The following is a 24,010-nucleotide window of genomic DNA, read 5'->3' on the forward strand; positions in this document are numbered from 1 at the left end:
GCGAGCAGCCCGTCGACGAGTACCAAGCCCCCCGAGGCCCCACAGTGTGCAATGGTGCAGGCACGCCGCACGCAGTCTTCTTATCAGTGCCAAAAGAATCCGGCCGAGTCGCTGTACGCTGTACGTACTCCGAGCAAGTCGCGGAGCTTACCTCGCGCACAAAGTACGGCACAGCGTGCGCGTGGGCGAGACACTCCCAGCAAAGTGGATCACTGCGTCTGCTCTGCGGACTGGTTCCGAGAGTCGTTTGCCTCCCTCGCACCTGTACAGGATGACTGTGAGTGCGAGGGAGACAGAGATCGACGAAAATGACTGTGCACACGTGTTTACACACGCGCGCGCGCGCACACACACACACACTCGAGTGCCCGTGATAAGGGGTTTCACAGATGGCACTCATCAACAACAATGCTTAGATCAAGGCCCCCCCCCCTTCCTCTCTTCTTGTTCCCATAATGTGCTCAATGTACAAACAGGTCGCACTAGAAGTGTGTACTTACGTAGCAGGTTGACGTTGTTCGTGCGTTTAGACTCATGAGGCATGTGTCATTGTTGGATTGTGATTCTGGAGGTGGCATAATTTGTTTGAATGATTTGGTACCGACCCTGAAACCCAGGATTTTCCTGGCAAAACGTGCTTCCCTTCCTGATCACTTTGCATGTATATACTACAAGATCCAAAGTGTGCTTTGTTAGAAGCACTTAGAAAGGTGATTCTTGTTCTAAAAGTATGTAGTCAGCACACTGTGCTGCACACTCTTCCTGGAGTGTTTCACTTTGGAGTATTTCTCTCCCCCTGGAGTTTTCCACCCTGTCACTCTGCCTGGAGTGTTACACTCTCCCTGGGGTGTTACACTCCCTGCAGTGTTTCACTCTGCCTGGAGTGTTACACTCTCCTGGGGTGTTACACTCCCTGCAGTGTTTCACTCTGCCTGGAGTGTTACACTGTCCCTGGAGTGTGTCACTCTGCCTGGAGTGTTACACTGTCCCTGGAGTGTGTCACTCTGCCTGGAGTGTGCTTGTCCAAGCACTCTCCACTCCAGAAACTGAAGAGAGTGCCTGGCATGCTCCCCCAGGAAGTCAACCACAAAGCACGCTCCACCGTGGAGTGTGCTTGCAAGCAGGCTCTACCCAGGAGCATGCTTGACGGTTTTCTCATGGCCCTGTTAATGGCGACGACGAAAACGCAAAAAAAGCGATATTTTCCAGTGTCAAATGCCTGATTTAGGGCCACCTGCCCTGAAGCGCCTGCGAGGTAGGCCGGCGACTGGTCCCGCAACACATCGGTGTGCTGACGGTGGCCTACCTTGCCCCTGTGAAGACGACAGGAAGGACGACCTTGTCTCGTTTTGCAGTGCAGGCGAACATGTGTCGGGCCCGAAATGGCATACGATCATGTGTGGTCTAGCCCTTAATGGTAATGGTAAGTGACGTAGGCCACCGTCTCCACACCGATGTGTTGCGGGGCCAGTCGCCGGCCTACCTCGCAGGCGCTTCGCAGGCCTGTTTAGGCGCCTGCTTCCGAGACTTTGTTGCTACGATTGGTTGAGTTCCTCAACCAATGGTGGATCCTGGGCCGGCCTGAGGACCGTAAAGAGGAACAAGCTTACAGAGGAAATTTTAGATAGGAGGAGGGATAGGGTGGTCAACAGGTTATGCTCCAAAGAAAGGCGTAACCCTTGGAGAAAGGTGTAACGTTACGGCTTAGTTTTACCTGAAGGGTGCCCCACCTCGCCCAATCAGTGTGTAGACTTTACCCGTGTTGTCTGTCCGTGCAGGCGATGGGGTTCTCGGCGGCGCTGCAGGGCAAGGCGGCCCACGAGGCGCTGCTGCTGCGCCAGGACGCCGAGCTGCGCCTGCTCGACCTGATGCGGCGCTGCATCCACAGCAAGGTGCGCTCCGACCGCGACTACGCCCTCGCCCTCGGCGCGCTGGTGCAGCAGGGCCTCAAGGTGGAGCGGCCCGAGGACCTGGCCGGCAGCCTGGTGGCCAAGGTGGGTACACCACTTCATCATCATCATCATCAGCGCTGCTAGGTCTATGCAGACCTTTAGCGGTTCGAGTCAGCAAGCACCATGTCTTTTCTAGCATCCGAATCTATGACATGTGTTGACATTCTTTGTTTGTCTTGACGAGACAAATCCATTTCTGCAAAGAAAGTGGTCAATTTAAAAAAATTCGCCAAACCCCACTGAAATGAAACCAAGGCGTCCCCTTGAATTTCAAGTCGACAGAGGCACTTTTACTGTGAATTTCTAAGCGTTTTTCTGATGGTTTCCCAACGGATTCCCACCGGTTTCCCAACGGTTTTCCGACGGCTTCCAAACATCCGTTCGGTTTGCTTCCAGGCATGGCGGGGCATTATGGAGGAACTGGACAACACGGGTAGAGCGGTTCGCCAGAACGCTGAGAGCTTGGAGAAGGAAACCCTGGAGAAGCTCAACACCCTGTACACGGAGAAGCGCAAGGCCCGCAAGAACTACCAGGAAGAGCACAGCAGAATCGCTCAGCAGTTCACCCATGTGAGTAAAACGGACGAGGGAACCCTAGGAGACATCTCTTGGCGTTGCCGCCACCCTCCTACTTCAAAAGTGTGGCAAACTAACGTACTCTGTGACGTCACAATTCGAGTGACGCGTGTCACTTTCCTGCACTTGTCACGTCTGCTTGAGTGTGACGTCACAGGGCTTGATTTCTTGGCGCATCCGACTTGGGAATGCAAGTCGAGTCGACCTATCCCCGTCCGCGTCTCCGGCCCCCTGCAAGGCCTTGGCTTCGGTTCCCCTACGCTGACCCTGACGGTGACCGTGGGCCAGGCCGTGGACCAGGCCGTGGTCGCGGGCGCGGGCCGCGACGACCCAGCTGGCCCGTCTTTGGGCCTTTGGGTCACGGAACTCGTTCGGCTGGCCGTTGGGCTGGCCGTCGGGCTGGCCTCGCTCGCTGTGGTCCCGGTGTCGCCATTGGGGATCCAGTGTGGAATGGAATGACGATTCCTGGAATGTGTGCATGGAAGCGACTGACGCGACGCAGCCTACTTCGCGTGCTATGCTCTCAGAAGCCCTGCCGCCTGGCCTCTCGCGACAGCCATGAGGCCAAAGCCGTTATTGTAGCGAAAATAATACTCATAGTCTTCGGGCTTTGGTTGGACCATAGACCATCCTCCGCCCTTCCGGTCGGGCCTGCCCTTATGCGTCTGTTGTTGTGTCTCTGCTGACATCATGGCCATGACCCGCAAGCTGATTTATCGTAGTGCCCAATCGCCTAGATCCCGTGCACGAGTCGCCCTCTTCGAGTGACCCCCAACCATTTAAGGACGACTTTGTTTCAAGTTGGAGTCATTTTGGCACTTTCCCTCCTCCGCGAGACAACTGCGGAGAGGTTGAAGACGCCCTAGGTCCTAGGCATCCTAGGTGACGTGATGTCGTTAACGTGTCACACTCGTGTGACAAGCCCTTCCTGGTCCTCATGACGCACCGCGCGCCACCGCGACGAGCTTAGTGACGAGCTTTGCAACAGCTTGGCTAGGGTAGGCTAGGTCGCACTCGTGTGACAACCTTCCTTGTGCTCGCGCCACCGCGACGAGCTTTGTGACGAACTTTGCTAAAGCTTCGGCTAGGTCAGGTTAGGTTACTTTCGTGTGACAAGCCCTTCCTTGTGACGTACCGCGCGAAACCGCGACGAGCCTTGAGGCTTTGCGAGCTTGGCTGCGCGCGGCACTGGCCTAGCCACCTCCGCACGCGTGTGTTTGTGTGTGTGGAGGTTTGAGGCATCAGTGGAAGTAGAGATCGGGGCGGTGAAGGTGAAGGGGGGGTCTGTCTATCGAGGGGAGGGGCAAAACGGTGTGCCGAGCAGTCGCGAGCAGTGCCGAGGCTTGGTTAGGCGAGGCGGGCTAACGGTGCCACCGGCCGCCAGCTCTGCAGTGCTGCCACAGGGCTGCCACCGGCCCGTGCAGCCCGCGCGCCGAACGTGGACTCATCTCGCTTTACTTGTCTGACTGCGACGCGCTGCGGCGTGTCCTGAGGGAAATGTCTTATTATCTGTGCCGCGCGAGAAAGATCGGAAGTACCTTTCTGGAGTGGTTGAGGTTGTCATCACTGGTCATCACCAGAGGGGCGTATACCGGTCGTCCCCCTATCTTTGAGCGTGCAGAGGAAACTTCCCCTTGCGTTTAGATCGGTGGTATAAGGGTGGTTGAACTTCTGTTGGCTTCAAGAAGGGCGCAAACGCTTGGAGGAAGGCGTAACGTTACAACATCAAGTCAAAACAATGTCAAAATAAAGTCAAACTGTCGGAGGGATGTTATTGAATGATTGAATGAGAGTGAATGATGAAATTGAATGAAAATGCCATCCTCAGACCTTCATTATGTTATCAACTTGACCTGCTTGTTCTCCTTTGGCAACCGAAAGAGCGCTCTCTGCGATTCTCCCGCTTCTGTCGTCCCTGATGGATGGATACTCGGTTTTCCAGTTACTCGTAAACGATCTGAGGTCGGCTGCGGTGGCAGTAGACTGACTCCGAGAGTCGCTATTGTCGCTCTGCCTCTTGCTCTCTCTTTCACTCATGGGGCGTCCGGTAAAGGTGCGAGAGAGACAGGGCGACAAAAGCGACTCTTGGAATCAGTCTGCAGAGTGACGAGTAGGGCGCAAGGAGGCACGTTCGCGGGGCGGCCAGTGGTTGCCGTCGCTTGGCGCTCTCGGTTTGATCGGGCTGCACGTTACCAGTAACAGCTAATGGAATGGCATCACAGTAATCGCTGTTCGGTTCCACAAACATTAAAATTTTCAGTAATTCCTTTTCGTCATTTTGGTTAATTCCCTCCCACACGTAGGGGTCAGTTGGGGAAGAAAAGTATAGTACAGGGTAAGAAAAAGGCACCCTTAAACAGCTGATATCTTGCCTTTGAGCCATCCCTCGACCAGCAAGCGCATAGGAAGCGCAGATCCACACCAGGGGAAGGGGGAGAGGCGGACAACGTCATGCTTTCCCCCCCCTTTCCCCTGTAAGTAGGCAAAGTGTGCTCCTCCCATAGGCCGCCTCTGGATCCGCCTCTGTGTGAAAATCTGAGAGAGAACTCCCCGTCAAATGGATGTCGAAGTCTGTGCAGTAGAACGCAGGGGGCGTACTTTTCTTACCCCGTATTTTTCTTCTGACCATACTCAAAGACTCGACACTCCGCCCTCCTGATTTCTCACAGTGGATCCAGATGCTGTATCTTCTGCTTGGTTCCGGTCCAGATTGCGTCGGCATTGCCCTATTACGACTGGGCGCTGGCAGCCAACCCTTGCACTTGCACTGCGTGCCTGTCTCTTCCCTCGGTGCTCTGGGTACCCGCGGCTAGCCCGCGGTACCCCAGGTACTCCGAGAGGTACTCGGTGCGGCCGGATGGCGGAATGCAGCGCGGCGACCTTGCAAGGCACGCCTAGGGCGCTGCATGGCTCTACATGGCGCTGCAGTGTCGCTGCAGTGGCTGCAGTGGCGCGGCAACGGGCCGGCGGGGCGTGGCGGGGCGCCCTCATAACGTTGCCCAACCTGCAGCGGAAGCCAAAGAACGAAAACATCGACCAGCACACTGAGAGTCGTTTTCGTCGCTCTGTCTCTGGGATGGCAACCCCGAGAGCTGCTCGTGTCCGTGGCCTGTGGTTTCAAGGCTCAAGAAGGACCTGCACTGTAAATGTTGTATAGAGAAGATTCTCCATGGTGAAAATGTTCTTAGAATTACCTAATAGCTATTTTGACGAATTTTGTTCACATCATGGAGAAAATATCCACCATGCAGTATGGTGGCGCAGCCTTGCACTGTACGACACTTACAGTGTGATGGCTGTTTGCGGAATCAAAGTCTGTCGACTAATGTGACAAATCTACGCGAGGCTCCTCTCCGTCATCCAACATTGGAAGCCGCCAGCTGGTGTCGCCGGGGACTTGGACGTGAGGGACTCGGTGACCTCAAAATGAGCCCCGATGCTATCGGCGTCCGGGTGGGCGTGACCTTGGTGGACAAGCGGAGCACGATTTGTCCCAATTAATGTAAATGCAGTCCAACGCAATCAATATTCACGTATTCACGAGTTTATTAAATGCCGCTGCGCTTTCATTGTGTCTCGCGGAACGGCCTGGCGCTCGCCGGCACTCCGTCGACACGGAGACCCCCACGCACGACCCTGTTGTCCGGGAGTGTCTCCGCGCGGGCGCGCGCCCTGTCTCTCTCGCACCTCTCCGGAGCACCTGGCGGGTGGGAGAAGGACAGAGCGACGAGGCGAGGCCACTGTTTGGAAACACTCTCCTGCACGCACCGCGTGCGACGGGTGCGACGCCCCTGCGTATGACTCAGGCAGTGACCGACCAGGATGCAACGGCGCAGCCAAGGCGCAGCCCGCCATGCCGCCATAGTGCGGCATGGGGCTTTCCCGGTTTAGGTCATGCCCCGGGGATCTCGCTGTCTCCGTCGCTCCCCCTCCCACACGCGCGTGCATACGCGCATACGCGCTCGCTCGCGCCGGCCTGGCCTCCGCGACTCCGCCACACGCGAAGTGGGTCGGGTCGGCCGGTGCCGCGCGGCATGGCGTGGCACGGCGCGGCGCGGCACGGCACGGCACGGCGTGGCGGCCCCCACGTGCGGTGACCCCCGGGACGGACACGGCGGACATCCGGACCGGCCGAAGGAGGCCAGTGTCCTCTGGCCGGACTGGCCTGCAGGACGACGATTCCGAACCGCGCTTCGTCGCGCCTCTGTCTCTCTCGCACTCATCGGGCGTCCCGTTCGTCCCACACTGGTGCGAGAGGGACAGAGCGACGAGGCGGCATCGGCGCCTGCTGCGTGGCCTGCGTGGACGCCTGGACGACGACACGAATAGTCCCTCGAAATAACGACGAACTGGAGAGAGGCGTGTCTCAACAGTTTCCTAGACTCGCCTGTTGTGCAGCCGCGCGCGCGGTTGGCCGTATGCGTCAAGGACAAATTTCCTGCACTGAGAACGTGACAAATTTACGCACTGCGAACTGCTGTTGTCTCGGGCGTTATCCAAGCGTGTAAACTTGTTGGCGCTAGAGTGCGTTGTCTAGAGAACAGCGAACCAGTCCACACCAGGTGTTTGTATTTATTGGGAGAGGAATGGGGGGGGGGGCGCTTGTGCGTGCAAAAAAGGGGCGGGGGGACCAAAGACCTCTCTGACCACGCGAGCGCCTGTTGGCGACCAGAGGCCTCCAAGACCCTCGATTGGGCCCGTGCTATAGGAGCATTCGATAGGGTTCAAAACGCACCGCGCCATTGGCATGGTACTCTGAACGTTTGGATTTACAGTGTAGATCCTGTTAGTTGACCAGGGGGCGTTGCGTTTGCCAAATCTCACGGGCAACTTCACGCTTCACGCGCTGTTGATGCGTCGTCCGTCACCCAGGGACGGGCAGGGACAGGTGCAGAACACTGTCTGGGCAAACTTCTTCATCAGCGGCGTCTTTGCAGACCTTTGGAAACAATTAATTTAAAATCTTAGACCTAGCCGAGAAAAAATAAATCCATCTAAACCGGTGGTATGGGTCAAATCTCGTCCAGAAAACAGCTGTCCCCTTTCTCGGCCCCGTGTCCCAAAATTACCCCCAGCTGACCCCAGAGGAGATCTTGACGCATAAGGATGGCCGAGTCATTAGTGCGAGTATGAATCCGAGCCTCTTCCTCTGGAACTCTCGCGCCGTCTCGCGGCGACTCGTCGGACCTCTTGCCTCTGCCTCGCCCCCTGCGGACTCATTCCGAGCGGCGTGTCGTCGCTCTGTCTCTCTCGCACTCACGGCGCGTCCCGTGTGAGTGCGAGAGAGACAGAGCGACGAGAGCACTGTTCGGGATCAGCCCCGCGCCACTCCGCCCCGGACGAGCCGGAGGAGCCGGAGGCTGCGCGCTGCGCGAGACTGGCGGAGCAACGGTACTGCCGCATGCTGCCTGATGCTGCCGCACTGGCGTGGCGTGGCGAGGCGAGGCGTGGCGTGGCGTGGCGTGGCGTGGCGGCGTGGCGGACCGGCAAGGCTGGACCAGCAGCGCCAGCAGCGCCGGGGCGGCCGAGACGCCGAGACGCGGCGCTGCAGTGGCGCTGCAGCGGCAGTGGCGTAGCAGCAGGCTGATTCCGAGAGTCGTTTTCGTCGCTGTCTCTCTCGCACTGATGGGGCGTCCCGTGTAGGTGCGAGAGAGACAGGGCGACGAAAACGACTCTCGGAATCAGTCTGCAGCAGGCTGTGTCTCTCTTGCACCTGTGCGGACCTATCGCCAACGCCCATGAGTGCGAGACAGAGAGGGTCGAATCGCTCCACTGGCTGATTCCGAACTGTGGCAACGTCCTTATTCCTTTGGTCGCTTCGTTCGCTCCTTCGCACTCACGGGGCGGCCCGTAAGGGCGTGCGAGAGCGAGAGGGATAGGGATAGGGTCGCGGCGACGACGTCGAGGCCATCGAGGCAGTGTGGTGGTGGCGGCATCGTCGTGGTTTACCAGCCGCGGATATGTACAGCCCCCCCCTCCCCCTCAAGGCACCTTGATTGTAGCCACCTGGAAGGTAGGCAAAAATCCATACTTTGCCCCTGTAAGTAATCGAAAAGTGCTGCTACTCCTCCCCCCTCCCAAGGCCGCTCCTGGATCCAACACCGTAGTACGGGGTCGCTGTCGCCGTCATCCCATTCGCAACGAAAGCCTCGCGGCACCTTCAGCGTTGTAGCGGCAGGGGCAAATGAAAATCGGAAGATGTTGCTATGGATTTTGGTCGACCTACTTTGACCCCTCTCCCCTTTCCCCGCCCGCCTTTGGCCTTGCCTTCAAGAGTGGATTCGCACAGTGGGCCAGAAGACCGGTGGAGCGGCCAAATTCGAGACGCGTTTTGAGCTCCAGAGTCTCTAAATGGGACTCGAACCGACCGTGTGACCCCACAAATGGATTCCTCGTTCGGAGAGCTCATTGGTGGTGTCACACGTTCGGTTCGAGTCCCATTTAGCGACTCTGGAGCTCGAAACGAGTCTCGAATTTTGGCCGCTCCACCGGTCTCCTGGCCCACTGTGCACCGTCCGCCCTGCCCCCTACTGGATCCGCGCCTGTTTTCCTCAGCCCTCTCGTCACCCACTCGACTGAAATAGAGTTACGGCAGCTACGGTCGTACGACTTATGTGAGCCCATTTCCGAACGGCGGAAACGCAAGTGAAAAGGGAGGAAAGTTGGAAGAGGAAACCTATCTTGGTCGGCCGGTGCCTCTCGGGAGCCAGTCCCTCGCGACGCGCTTGGGTTCAGCAGCCTTGGCGTGCGGGTTGACTTCTAGCGAGGAGCCCTCGGTCTGTCTCTCTCGCGCCCTTACGGTACGGCCCATGAGTGCGAGAGAGAGACCTCCCACTCAATCAGTCTGGTGAGAAGCTCGATGGCCTGCTCTCTAGGGTTATGCCATTTTTGCGCATTTTTGACACGGCGGCCTTGCCACTCCAATCCCTGGGGCCCCGAGCCGAGGGGAAGACTCGTTATCCGATGTACAGCAATTGGTATCCGCCTACCGGTAACCGGAATTTCGAAGTATCCGGGACATCCTGAGGAATCGGGTATCGGCAATCTACGGTATACGGTAACCGGCGCAATCCAAGGTAATCCTCAGAAATTTTGGTAATCCGAGGAACCGCTATCTGGGGTTCCTATCCGATGTGCACAAAATTTCTCAGTCGTTTCCCCCTGGCCCCGAGCCCTCAGCATCGGCCAGCATAGAGGCACCCCAGAGTCCTGCGAGGGGGGACGGGCCGTGCCGCATGGGAAGCTCAACGTCCTGTGCTTCGCGCAGGCCAGGCCCTAGGCCCGCGGCACCCGCGGCAGCCAGCAGACTGATTCCGAAAGTCCTTTTCGTCGCTCTGCCCCTCTCGCACCTATACAGGACGCCCTATGAGCGCGAGAGAGACAGAGCGACGAAGAAAAGGACTCTCGGAATGAGACTAGAGACGGCCGCCGCGGCCACGGCTGGGCGGGCTTGGCGGGCTCATCTTGCGGCGCTAGGGGGCGACATGAGACCCTGCCCCGAGCCCTGCCCCGCCCGCGGCCCGATTCCGAAACGGTGCCTCGTCGCGCCGTCGCTCTGGCACCCCTGCGCGACGCCCCTCTGAGTGCGACAGAGACAGCGCGACGAAGCCTCTTCGAACCGGCCGACTTTATTCTGAGCTTCGAGGCGTACTGGCACTGGCGTACTGGGCCTGGGCCAGGGCCGGCCGGCCCCGCGCGTCTTCCGCGTGCAGCGTCCCAGTCCCACGTCCAGTGTTTCATTTTACATTGTCGCAGCGGAAGTGCATTTTCGAGTCGGACAAGACGCCCGCGTAGTTGCCCATCACAAGGACAGTCACTCCTCCCCTCCCAAGGTCACTTGAGGTCACGTGCCAGAGTTGTCTCGAAACGAAAGAGAGCAGCCGGGTTTAGTGGGTTCAAACTCGCCAAGAGTTCCTGCTCCATCCACAAAATGAACTGTAACGTCTCGTACAAAATCCGTGCAAAAACATTTAGGGCGTGGGGGGCTAGTCGGCGCTGCCGGGGCCGAGCGAGTCTGAAGCGAGCCCTCAATCGCTGCGGTGGTCCCGAATCTCGCTCGCATGGGATTCCAGGAACTGGGCCTGGGCCGGCCTGGGCCTGGGCCTGGGGGCCCCCAAAGCGCAGAGCGCTGTCCTCGGGCAAAATAAACAAGAACCAACAAGAGCAAGGAGCGACAAAAAAAGGCAAACCTGAAATGGTTTCACCGCGATGTGCTGACGCGCTGACGGTTTTGTGTTTTGTGTGTTTGCAGTTGAGCGAGGACGTGGCGCGGAAGAAGACGGAGTACACCAAGGCCCTGGAGGCGTACAAGATCACGAGGGGCAGATTCGAGGAGCACTACATCAAAGGTAGGTTTCGCCACTCTTCCAGCCTGTAGCGCCTGACAGGTAGGCCAGCAATCAGTCCCGCAACGCACCAGAGTAAGAATGGCGGTCTGCCTTGCCCCTTCTTGACTTGATTGAAGAGGCTATTTGGTCGGATGATTCGGTTTCCAGCTGTTCGGGGGGAGGTCTCCGTCTCTGTCTCTCCAAGGCCAAGGTTTGTGTAGTGCGGAAACCTACCTCCGAACGGTTCGAAAACAAACTCTTCAGGGGCCGGGTAGGCACCCTCGAAGCGCCAGTGCCTCGCTAGTGCAGGCCGATAGCAAAAGTGACAGTCACCAAAAATGCTTTTCATCGTGGCAGCCGCATCATCATCGTTGTCGCTTGTTTTGAAATGGACCTCATTGGCATTTTGCATTTTGCAGCGGGGCGCGGAGGCCGCAAGCTGGAGGACGTGAGCGCCAAGTACCAGAACGCGTGCCGCAAGCTGCACCTCACGCACAACGAGTACGTGCTGCTGCTCAGCGAGGCCAGCGAGTTCGAGAGGGACTTCCGCACGGTCCTGCTGCCCGGGCTGCTGGAGTGCCAGCAGTCCCTGCAGGAGGGGTTCATATCCTCGTGGTGAGCATAGAAGCACAGATCGGCTGCAGTTTGGGTCCTTGGGATATCGTCAAGTCGAAGTCATCGTAATTTTGCCATGAAAATAATAAGTTATGAACGAAGCACTTGCGGAGGATATCCTTAACTTATTATTTTCACACATTTCACATATTTCACATATTTCACATATTTCAAATATGTGATCATAAATAGCTGACAAATTTTGTGCGCACTCCCCTTCTTTGAATCCACAATAATGACATTGTGTAACTGTTCTTTCTCTGCAGGCGCTCTGTTTTGCAAGAGCTGGCAAAACATTCTAATCTAAGTGATGAAAGGTTTGTTGAAATTCAAAACAGAATGAATGGGTGCGCAGAACAAGTGAGACCATCAGAAGAGTATAAAGATTTCACAGAAAAGCACAAGTGAGTGACGTCATATTTGCTGCCTTTCAAAGCTATGAGTTTATCAAATTTTTGTAAACCCACTACAATTGTCATGATTTTTGTTTTTTCTAGAACATGCCCAGCCAACCCAGTTAATTTTACATTTGATGAATCTCTTGTCGAGGATTCTAGTAGCCTTCTAGCCAACACCCTTGCGGTTGATAATCTTACCATTGACTGGCTCCGCCACAAGCAGATAGAGCTCGAAGCCAGACTCCGTGACAATCAAGAAAGACAGGTAGCCCTACGTACAGCAGCAGCAGGTGCAGAATCGAGTGGCGGCTCATCTCCTGAAGTTCACAGGTTAGTAAGTATTTATTTTCTGTGAGTAAAGGTAGCACAGAATTCCTGTTGTTTAAAAGTAATCGAAAATCTGTTCACAAATTCTAGGCTGTTTATTGTGGATGCTGTCCGTAAGGAATTAAATGAGGTCCGATGTGAGGAACATAAAATTTCTAGGCAGGCAGAAGTTATTAAAAATGCTCTTGCTTCACTTGGCTGTGAAGAAGCCCCACCTGGTTGTGATATTCCTTTGGAATCATCTTTTATTGAAACTTCAGAACAATTACAGGTAAGCTTTAACTTTAATAAAATCTCCTAATACAAATAAGAGCCACTTAAAAACTTATTTCATGTTTCTGGCAGGATGATCCATCATCTCTAGTTCACAAACGTAATTTTGCTCAGCAACGTCTAGTCAGCATTCTAAGGAAGCCATTCCGCAGAAAATCTGTGCCAACGTCACCTGTAGGTGCAAGGAGGAACAACCATGAAGACATTGGAAGTGGCGTTAGCAACGGGGTGGAGGTGGAGGGAGATATGGAACAGCTGGTGAGGACTGTGGTTGATTTTGAAGATGACCAGTTGTTGCATTGCCCTGCTGGTACCGAAGGGAATGATGGCCGAGGACTGGACATGTCGCCACCATCACCCCACCGCTTCTTGTTAAATAACCAGGATTGTGTTGCTGATGCTGCTAATCCCTGCCTGGTGCTAAATTCCTTAAATTGTGATATGGTAAGCTAACAGGATCCTCGCATGCTTATTTGTAAGAAATAACTAGATTTCATTTCATAGCTGAGAAGTGCTAGCTAGTTCCACATTTTTGTGTTGGTTTGATAAAAGTGCATGAGCCAAAATAAGCATTTTATTCATGACAACTTTTTTTAAAATTGTACTTTGTGCCCTTGCAAATTCATGATCTAGTTTGTGTATGATTGAGAGTTCTATGAATTTTAAACAAATTGTTCTCAAATCAAGCATGTGTTGATTGGGCATTTTGATATTAATATTTGTATAAATCAGTTTTCTGTCTAGAGTATGTGTTTCTTATTAATTTTGATGTATTTTATTTGTTGGGGCAGGATTCAGTAAGCACCACCAGAACTTTAGCAGATGAGGAATGGTTCCACGGTGTTCTTCCTCGTGAAGAAGTTGTGAGATTATTGAAACATGAAGGGGACTTTTTGGTTCGTCAAACAACGAGAAATGATGAGTGTCAAACTGTACTTTCAGTTTCATGGGGTGGCCATAAACACTTCATTGTCCAAACTACTGCTGAAGTATGTATCATCACCGGTTATCCTTTCCCTACTTGATCAGTGCTCCTTAGTGCATGTTAATATTTCTACCTTTCTTGTTATAACAGGGACAATATAGGTTTGAAGGCCCTGCATTCCCGACTATATCAGCTTTAATAGCCTATCAATATAATAATGGTCAACCTGTTACAAGTCGATCTGGTGCCATACTTAGGCATCCAATTCCAAGAGAAAGATGGGAGCTAAATAATGACGATATTGTTTTACAAGACAAAATAGGGCGTGTAAGTAACCTTATGGTATAAAAATAATTAAGTAAATATTTTATCTTGATTATTTTTAATCTGGTTGTGCTGTTCATCTCTCAGGGAAACTTTGGAGATGTTTATAAGGCCCAACTGAAGCCAGGCAGGCAGGAAGTTGCAGTAAAAACTTGTAGAGTTCAACTTCCTGAGGACCACAAGCGCAAGTTTCTGCAAGAGGGCAGGATATTGAAACAGTATGACCATCCAAATATTGTTCGCCTAATAGGCATTGCAGTTCAGAAACAGCCAATAATGATTGTGATGGAACTTGTGCCAGGTAAGTTGTTTCTTGGATGAGGACAAAAATTCTTCCAACCTTTATTTTTGTTACTGACTAATTCTTGGTTTGTGCAGGGGGCTCTTTGCTTGTTTTCTTGAGAAATCATGCAGCGATTTTATCAGAGAAACAATTAGTAGCCATGTGTCGTGATGTTGCTGGGGGAATGCGATATCTGGAGAGTAAAAATTGCATCCATAGAGATCTTGCGGCACGGAATTGTCTTGTTGGTGAGTTCAATGAACAATTTTTGTCTTTGTGAAAATCATGCATAATGGATGTGTCTTTATTTATTTTTTTGTAATTGTAGGTCATGAAAACATCGTCAAAATTTCTGATTTTGGCATGTCTAGAGAAGAGGAGGAATACATTGTTTCCGATGGAATGAAACAGATTCCCATCAAATGGACTGCACCTGAAGCTCTAAATTTTGGTTAGCTATTACTTTGGTATTTTTGATTTCGGTACAGAACTGACTAGATCATCTATTGTTTTGAAATTTTTAATTTGTGGAGGTGTTAAGTCTGTCAATATTGTGGTTGATTATTATTAACTTTATTAAATTTCTTACCAGGAAAATATACTTCATTGTGTGATGTATGGAGCTATGGAATATTATGTTGGGAAGTGTTTTCAAGAGGAGGAACCCCTTATGCAGGATTCAGCAACACAAAAGCCAGAGAAAAAATAGATGCAGGTATGGTTTCTTTTCTTTCAGCAGGGTCTATCTATCTTGTGTGTTTGCTTGATAAATGACTTTAACTTTTTTTGTGCAACAGGATATCGGATGCCGTCACCAGATGGAACACCAGAAGACATGTATAGACTCATGCTCCGATGTTGGGAAACAGAACCGCAAAGAAGACCCCATTTTCATCAAATATATACGATAGTTGATACGCTGTACGGCACTTACAGATGAAAATGTTATGTCAGGGCCCCTAAAGTTAACCATATGTATAGAACAATGTTGTATTAATTTTATTGTCCATGATATATGTATTATATTTTCAACAGTTGTTTTTCTTGTTTTTTTTTTTGTGATGGATGTATTTATTAGTGTATGTGCCCCTGAATTATTCTTTTGTGATTCTCAACTCTGTTGTTATTTATATTGCTTTAATAAAGCAGAATAAAGGCTGAATACATGTCTAAATTCAGCAAATATATTATTTCATAAAAGAGTTCTTATCCTAAGTCATATATGTTTTGAAATTGCCTAGTGTATGTTGCCTTTATCTGGCATGTGTTTCTAAAGAAGGAACTCAGTGGAAAGACATCAGAATCATGGGTGTTATTTTCTTTTAACTTTCCAACAACAATGTGGCACCTTCTGATTTTGATGTTGTCCCTGTGGAAATTCTAATTGGTCATTATCCACTTAAATTTTGTGACATTTATTGATGTTGTGAGTGAAGAGGATTTTAAAAAAATGCAGATTGTTGTGTAAGCTTCCGATAAGAAATGTTAAGTACTGATTTGAAGTGCCATACATGCCATCCACAAATATATAAAGTAAAATTGTGATTAATTTTTAATGAACTTTTTATTGAGCCAAGTAACCCAAGTGAGCCAAACTACTTACGCACCGCTGAAAATTTTGAGTCTCCTCCCTCTCACAAAAGCAGATTTCTCGACTTTGCTCGAATGAAATGAGCCACAGTTATTGTCTACCCACTAAGTTTATGAATTAAACCAATTCAATTCCTTCACCTTTGTCATGATCCGCTCCCAACTGTGAAAGGGGGAATCGGCCGTCCTATTTCTGGACCCGAGCGAGGGAAGACTGTACCAGTGACACTGTACGTACTACACCTGCCTTTGATTCCATCCCGTTCAGTCACAACAAGTACCTAACACATCCAATAAGTATAGGAGCTTTGATGAAAATGTCATCAATTTGTGATGAGGCCGTCATCATTTGAAAGTGATGAAAACATCATCCACGATTTTGTCATAAAGTGACAAGAAATATTCACAGAGCGGCACCCCAGCTCACCAAGGAGTCAAAGAAAGTCAAACTGATGTCGCCATCAACACCTTGAGCTGAGGGATGGGGATTAAGGGCTTTGAATAAACAAGTAAGTCCAGTAAAACTTGATGAAAATTTTTATTTCATGTAGTTATACATTATAACATCATAAAAAACTAATAACATCTCAATTGCATAATTGATAATTTTGCATTGATAAGATAAAAATCAACAACAAGACCACAAGACATTACACCATGGGTATAATCTAGTTTGGAGATCAACAAAAGCCTAACCTAGTGTTCAAGAAAAAAATTGGACAAAATTGAAAGTACAATACCATCCAAGTTTGTCACTTTCTCTGCAAACGCAAGTGTGTGCATGGCACTTAGCACACACTAGCGTTTGCAGAGTTCTTGGAAGAAGTTCCTTCATTGACTCCATGCAAAATACTGGAAATTACAGGTCATCTATTTTTAAAAACCTCAAGGCATATGTAAGTCAAGAAAAATATGTGAGTGCAAACATTGCATTTGATACACATTTAGAACCATTACCCCCATAAAAACTGAGTGAGATTTGTAGCATTCTGTTCAAAATAAATATTGAGAAGCATAAATCGAAACCTCTACAGGAGACTTGGCAAACTCCACATAGACTGAAGAGACAAAGCTAAGCGCGGAGCTACAACCAACCAACATCTTGGACAAAAAGGAGCAAAAGAAACCCTTTTTGGATCAAAGCATTAAGTATTAAGAGAGCCCCAGTCACTCCCGATCGCGTGCGTGAAGACAGCCAAGTCTTCTGTAAAGATGCTGATATGGATAAATATACTTTTTATAAAAATAGATACTATAAAATTGACACCTATACATAGATAACAATTGTGGCAGAATTTCATGTACATTTTAAGACAATATTATTTTACAGTATTCAAAGTCACACAAATAAAACTTACAGTAAAGAGTTTTGTACACAAGTTCAATGTACAAATTTGTTTCAATTGCAGAAATAAATAGTAACATAACATTGATAATAAAATTTCAAGGACACTTGCTCAAATATATTACAAAACTGCACAGAAAAAATTAAAATTACAGGACAAATCTCACTCTGCAGCCAGAAGCAAGCAATACCAAACTCCTAAAAAAAACATGCTATCCTTTCTGGGCGCTTGGAAACCATCCGAACTCGCAGGGGCGCTCAGTGCCCCGGCGAGTTGATGGTCTCCTGGCGCCCTGAAGAGTCAGGATGGTTTTCTTAGATGAGGTCAAAGTGTTTGACAAAATGAAAATATGAGATGAATCAAGTCATTGATCATTGAAGTCCCTTTCACGTGCATCTTCTTCTCCATTAGGCAGAATTTTCACCATGTGTTTGGCAATTTCGACCATGTTTTCTCTAATAAGGGCACTGTAAAGATTTCCAAAAGTACATTTGCGAGGTTTGCACCCTTTCCACTCCAACAACATTTGGTAGGCACATTCTCGGAATCCCACTGGTTGGTACTGATGCTCCAAATCCACCAACACCTGTGAACATACACTTGATTTATTACTTGGATCACACTAACAGGTAAAAAAGCGCCAAATAAATTAAGAAATGCTAAAAAATTTATTCTTATGGAGAGATGACCTCACTTACCCTTTCTTCAATACCCAATGTTCTTCCTAAGAATCTCCAATCTTTTCGAGCTATTCCTGTTGATATCCTCCACATGTCTTTATCACTGAGACGTCGTTTGTTTTTTCTATGACAAAGATGTATTTACAGATTTAGATAAACATCAGCATGAAAGGGATAAGTAAAATATCTTTAATGTAAGAATGAAACATACATGTGTCTGTTGTTAGATTTTTCAGCCTCTTGGTCACTGTTGTCCTCATCCCCCTCACTTCCTGAAGATACAGTTTCTGATACATCAGAGAACTTTCGCCTTTTAGCAGAACTGCTTGCACCACTATTCTTCTTTTCTAAACTTGGATGAGACCGTTTTCTTGCGCCTTCCTTAGCATCAGCCGGCATAGAATCTATTGTGAACAATGTATGTACATATATTAGACAAAAGCCTTATAATGGTTAATTTACTTCAAAAATGTCAATAAAAACAAATTTTACCTGAATCAGAGTCATTATTGACTTGACCCCAAGGGCGGTATCCCCAAAGTCCACCAAATCGGTTACCACTACCTCTTGAGTGCCTTGAACCAGAATCGCGGCTACCAGACCCCTTTGATCCAGTGCTGGATTGACTAGAACTATTCATGTCACTGAGAGAACCACCAGACATGCCAGCATTGAGGTTTAGGTCTCGAGAGACTGCATATAGTGCTTGCATAAACTCTTCAGGTGTACCTCCACGTGACCCATACATGTTCATTATGGCAAGGAAAGGATCCGGAGAATACTAAAATAAGATTAAGGAAAAATTCAGTAAACTTGATATTAATTAACTAGAATGGCAGTGATTCTACAATAGCTTACCTGAAACTTAGTCTTAATTTCACTCTTCGTAAATCCAATATGTTGAGCAAATTTTTTCCAGTTGTGGCCTTCTGTAATTTGCAGCGTGGATGCCAACTCTTTCATGGCAAAAGCGGTCCAACGCTCACTACCCATTGGTTGCAATACTTCATGACCAGCATCAGACTGGAAGAACAACCAAAATGTTTAAAATAAATTAAGAGCCCAGTTACAATCAATTGTTATACAAAATTTACACAAATGATCAATGAATAACTCTCAGCCCTTAATTCATATAAAGTTGTTTTTACCAAAGAAAAACTTGCACATTAAATTTTGAATTAACATGGAGTTTTATCCAAAAACCTAATGGCAAGGTCGCTTTCAGCCATTCTCTTGGATCAGACTTCACTCACAATGGATAGAACAAAAACCATACACACCTTATTTAAATTGAATTCGAAGAGAGGATCATTCTTGGTACCAGTTGTTGATACTCTTTCCACAATAACTTTTCCAAACGTCCCACTTTCAATATTTACATTCTGCTTGAACCTGTTGAACAAACCACAAAGATGTTTAAGATGTTTGTTGCAAATCAAAATAAGCATTGCAAACGTGAGATTGCAAACTTCCTGTAACAAGATGTGGAACAAATTTTACCTGCAGGCATACTGCTTCTCAAAATCGCGCCCTCTGAAATCAGGCTCCTCCTTGGACATAGCAGAATCTTCACCAGCGTCAATATCAGCTTCAAACATTTGGGATTTTAATCTGACAAGTATACGTCCTGGTCTCACAAGTTTTGGCTTGGTACTGGCTCCAACCCGATGCCTGATTGAGAGATAAGGCAAATTAGGAAAATTCTAAGGGAGTACATGTGTAAGGGATTGGAAATTTAACAAACCTGTAGTTCGTCTGTTCAGGGAGTGTTTTATCAGAACGATAGCAAATCACTTCAAGACCAAATCGAGCTTCATTACTTTCTTCCATAAACGCTTGACACATCATGGAAAAAGATATATACGGATAGAAATAAGACATTCCCATTTTGGCTTCTGTTAGCGATGTGGAGAGAAGGTCCCACACAACTTTGAAGAATGAAAAGTGATGAACAGCAAACGAAACCACAACAACATTTAGGCCTGCCACAGGTGGTTCAATTTGTAAAAGTGAAGACTCCAAGCGTTGCCAACAAGTTGGTTCCCCCTCTGATGTGGAGCTCTGCCAAACAGTGAGCCCAACATTTCCAAACCGAGCACGAATTTCATGATAGTGGGGAATCGGTAATTTAATGCGGACCTAAGGAAGCAAAAATTTTGATTAATATTCATTATTTTCCAGCAATCATGGGAAGTATTCAAATATTAGCCAAGTAAAGGTGTCTTACAGGTTCCCTTCTGGTGCTGAAGGCATGTCCATGAGGTCCCAACATGATGACAGGTGATGCCAGGGCTCCATGGATGTGAGCCGCTTCTTCACCACTATTCAGCATTGGTTCTTGATTGTAAAGAACTCGTAAGTAGGCATCCAAATCTTGATCAAGAGATCCATGGGGGAATACAACCTAAACAGATGTCAATTGGTTCACGTCAGTCACAAGCTTGGTAAGTTAGTAAAATAAACAACTCTCGTAGGGTACAATATTTACCTCAACTCCAGGTACTTCATTAAGCAACAGACGCCCGCCTGTCCGCCTTCTTATTCTTTTCATAACTTCAGGATATGGTTCTTCCAACACAACAGTGAAGAGACTAAAATGGTTTGTGGTGATGACAACAGAGCCATTTCTAAAACAAGAAAAGCCACTGTGAGCAAGCTGAACAACATTTTGAGAATAGGCAAAATAAAAGGCTTTCAGAGACAGACCTGTAAGAATAATCTTTGCGTGGCAGTCTCTCCCAAGATGGCTGGCAACCTGCTTCAGTGTTGCTATAGAGGCAAGATATCCACTCTTCATCAGATGGCTCGATGCTCAATGGCAGTACTAACATTACAGGCAAATTTTCATGGAACTGAACACCATGAGGTCCCATTGATACAATAGGGCTAATATGGTGTACTCTCAGACTGGAGCAAATTGGAGGTCTGAAGAGAAACGAGAACAAAACACAAATGTCACTCAGAGAGGCAAAACAAAACCCTTTTCGATTTCCACCACAAAAGAAACTGTAAAGGAAGGGGTGCACAATGATCCAAATATTTGCTGCCAACTGCTGGAAGACAAGAACATCTATATCTACAAGAAGTTACTGAGAAAGGACACCAGGCAAGTTCACTGCAAACACATAGCTTCTAAACTTTGCATACACAACCAGTGACCAGATACTGAAACATCAACTTAAAGTAAAGGAAAATTCCTTCCAGGACAGAGGCTAATCCATGCTTACCTGCATGATAGCTGGGCTGATCACTCCAAGGTGATTTCTAAGGTGATGAAAACTAAAATTATTGCTTACATCCCACTTGAAACACATGTGGGTGCATGGATTTAATGAAACTTATATCAATCACTTGCTCTCTGCATGTTTGAAGTACTTTTAAAGCTTTGCCTCCAAGATCAATGGCATGAAATTTGAATTTTCTTGAGTATGCTCAAATAGCAAATTCCCTTTCAAGGTTTGGAATCATCTTCACTGGGTCTTCAAGGTTTTCTTCATGGGCCAACATGGTATCTTCAAAAGGTGTTCTATTCCGAGTGACAGGCTGCTGAGAAAGAGATGAGGAGGTATAAATTTCTCAGTAGGCATAGCTGCAGAGCTAGCTGTTGGCTGGGCTGTGGTGGGAAATATTTCAAGTCCTGAACCCTATAGCAACAACCTAGCTAGATGAAGAATAGGACATGATTTGTATGAAAGGGACAAAACAGGGTTGAATAGGTGTAGGGACAAAATTGACGGTATTTTTTTGAACTTTGATCCATCACAAAGGAAAGACCATGACTAGTTGTTAAAAGTCTAAGACACACAAAAAAAGGAAGCATTAGGTCCAAATGTTAAAGAACACAATAGTTGAGAACAATATGCTTCAAACGAGTTGATTGAACTTGGAAGGAAATACTGATTCCTCAATTTAAAAAAGAATACTTTTGAAAAAATTCAATCAAGAATATTGAATATTGGAACCTTAGAATGCAAAGAAAAGTCTGTGTCTTCAAAAAAAAAAAAACTTTAACTTAAGCAACTTTAAGGAATCCAAATATCCATTAGTATTGGTGGCATTCCATTGATGTCTTCAGGCAGATGATAATCTTCAAAGCAGGTCTTGGAGTAGAAGATGGTCGTGATACCCAGGAACAAAAAAACGCCTCAATTTGAAGTGCAAACAGACTACTTTTTGAAAATTAATAAAAGCGCTATTGATAAAAATAAAATGAATACGAAATTCAAAAGGCTTAGAGAAGGTTGTTAACTTTAAATTGACAGTTAATCTTTACAAGATCAATAAGTTTTAAAATGCTACTGTCTTTAAAAACAAAATTAGTTTATGAATAGAAATTTTTAATGACTTTTAAGAACTTTTCAATGAAATATATTTTAAAACTTCAAAGTTTGCTGATTGCTGATTAGCTTGATGATGATATTGATGCCAGTCTTGATGAGGAGCTCGGTGAAATGAGTAAAGATGTCCTTGATGAATCTTGGTGACATATGTCTTCCTTGTTAACTTATCTTCATTATCAAAAAGAAAAAGCATTTTTTTTTTCATGTTTCTTAGTTTGTAAAGCAACTCCAATACATGAACTGAAGAGAGCAAATAATTGAAACTTCAAAATGGGAATTTATAGGAAATTGTACCAATTACACTACTTGTAATCAAGAGAGTTTACTAATAGTATGATTGTTGATGTTGAATTTAAAAACTTTAATGCACTGGTTGCTTGGAAAACTGAAAAGAATAATGATGAATGCAGTAAACTTGCAAGAAACGTCCTTCAAAAAAAAGGGTGAAACAAGGTGCCTTTTAGGAAAGAAAATATCTGGTTCAAATGAGTCTGCCTGCAGAATCCACTGAAGATCCAATGCTGACATGCTGCAAGTACAAAGATTCTAGGGGAAAACATGATTTTAAAAAATCAAAGCAAGTCCCTAAGGACAGGTGGGAACACAGATGTTCATTGAACTTACCTATACATTTTGACTCCACCAACATCAGCCTTGATGGTGACACTGAAGTCCCCAGTGTACTGTGACTGGTTTAAGTCAGGTATGAAGGCAGTCACCCCTTCAACAGTGTGAACTGTAACATGGGGCCTCCGCAAGTCCACGCTTTCTCCTACCCAGGGCTGGTGTGCCCACTCCATGGCACCAACCTGGGGTGGAGGTGCTTCGTCACAGCTCGATGTTCCCAGGCTTTCAATGCCACTGATAGAGGCACAACTGTGGCCAGAGTCACTGACAGGTGACATGCCCCCAGAAGCAACAGAGCACTTGCGAGAATGTTCTGAAGCAGTACCATAATCACTCGTATTACTGATTTGGTCAAATGAAAGTCTCTTGAAAAAGTTCTGAGATATTCTATTGACATCTGTATTGCCATTTCTAGCAGTACTGTCCCTCAAACGGGTTGTGACACCACAGGTGGTTGCACGAACTAGAGGAACTGTAGGTTGCGGGGGTGGAAGCATACTTGTACTTGCAACAGGAGCCTCATTTTGGAGCATAGGCCCACTGGACTCGTAAACCTTAAGCCACCTTTTGGATGCACTTCTTGTCAGTCTTCTATCGAGGGTTGAACCACTACTATGGGAACTACCAAAGCTGCAGCTGGCAGAGAGTTCTGCATCTTGTGATGGGGCAGTCACAGAAGCAAAGTTGACGTTCTTCTTCTTCGGTGGTGAGCGCACTGTCTTCTGGGCTTTAGGGGGAGAGCTCACGTTGAGACGCCGCCTTGACCTGCTCCGTCCTGGAGGCCCTGGAGGCCCTGATGCCGGCATGGCCGGAGTTGGGGACAGGGACTTATCTTCCATACTTCATGGCACAATATAACCAATCGCCGTCAGTCATGACACTCAAGGGCCCACTCGTTTCCGAAATCGCAGTTCGCTTTCCATGACTAATAAACCACGGAAGCACATTTGAAGCATCACCGTCAACAATGCTGAATATCACACTTGTTGCACTGGGTTTAAAGGTAAACAACTCGCGTCGGCACTTGACACAGAACACCGCCTTGGATGATTCCGCTTGTTTATGGTTGGTCAAAGTCAATGTATGACTCGACAACTGTAGAATTATCTTCCAGGAGTCAGATGCACTAGAATGGTAGCGAAATGCACTGGATGCACTTGTTGCGGGGCATAAATATTGACGCTGCACTCCGACGCCAAGCAAGAGACGCCACAATGGCGCTGGACAAACAACATGCTTTCTTTGTTGTTGGCTGCTTGGCTTTGGCTAACCTCCGAGCTAAATCGAAAGAAAATTTATTTCCACCATCAATGAAAATACAAATCGTGTGGAACGTTATAGAGATCACAGACGCTTTCAAATGTAGTTTTGTTTAAAAATTAGCGAAAATCTGTTGCATAAAGCCATAGTGCTAAGTAATGTTGGTA

At 48.0% G+C, this 24,010-nt stretch overlaps 2 protein-coding genes across 3 annotated transcripts; one reads left to right on the forward strand and one right to left on the reverse strand.

Annotated features, from left to right (window-relative positions):
• The first annotated feature begins 1,766 nt into the window (after positions 1-1,766).
• Positions 1,767-15,549, forward strand: LOC117649050 (tyrosine-protein kinase Fer). 2 transcript variants are annotated; one of them, XM_034391430.1, is made up of 15 exons: positions 1,767-1,994; positions 2,349-2,522; positions 10,780-10,876; positions 11,275-11,470; positions 11,737-11,874; positions 11,968-12,198; positions 12,286-12,466; positions 12,541-12,912; positions 13,260-13,457; positions 13,544-13,720; positions 13,805-14,018; positions 14,096-14,248; positions 14,329-14,451; positions 14,593-14,715; positions 14,798-15,549. In XM_034391430.1, the coding sequence occupies exons 1-15, from the start codon at positions 1,782-1,784 to the stop codon at positions 14,938-14,940; spliced, it is 2,733 nt and encodes a 910-aa protein (XP_034247321.1). In that variant the 5' UTR covers positions 1,767-1,781; the 3' UTR covers positions 14,941-15,549. The 2 variants fall into 2 exon arrangements, with proteins under 2 accessions (XP_034247321.1, XP_034247322.1); XM_034391431.1 differs by having other exon boundaries at positions 12,541-12,726.
• A 560-nt stretch (positions 15,550-16,109) lies between these two features.
• LOC117649048 lies at positions 16,110-23,951 on the reverse strand. The gene is made up of 12 exons (XM_034391426.1): positions 22,581-23,951; positions 20,323-20,541; positions 20,105-20,243; positions 19,844-20,020; positions 19,361-19,755; positions 19,117-19,287; positions 18,897-19,008; positions 18,475-18,639; positions 18,109-18,397; positions 17,828-18,020; positions 17,635-17,740; positions 16,110-17,522 (listed from the first exon to the last, which is right to left on the reverse strand). Exons 1-12 carry the CDS (start codon positions 23,420-23,422, stop codon positions 17,301-17,303), a joined length of 3,030 nt encoding a protein of 1,009 aa, XP_034247317.1. The 5' UTR covers positions 23,423-23,951; the 3' UTR covers positions 16,110-17,300.
• Between the last annotated feature and the right edge of the window lie 59 nt (positions 23,952-24,010).

The sequence above is a fragment of the Thrips palmi genome, unplaced genomic scaffold (assembly GCF_012932325.1).
Source record: "Thrips palmi isolate BJ-2018 unplaced genomic scaffold, TpBJ-2018v1 HiC_scaffold_4, whole genome shotgun sequence".
In the NCBI taxonomy this organism is placed as follows: domain Eukaryota; kingdom Metazoa; phylum Arthropoda; class Insecta; order Thysanoptera; family Thripidae; genus Thrips; species Thrips palmi.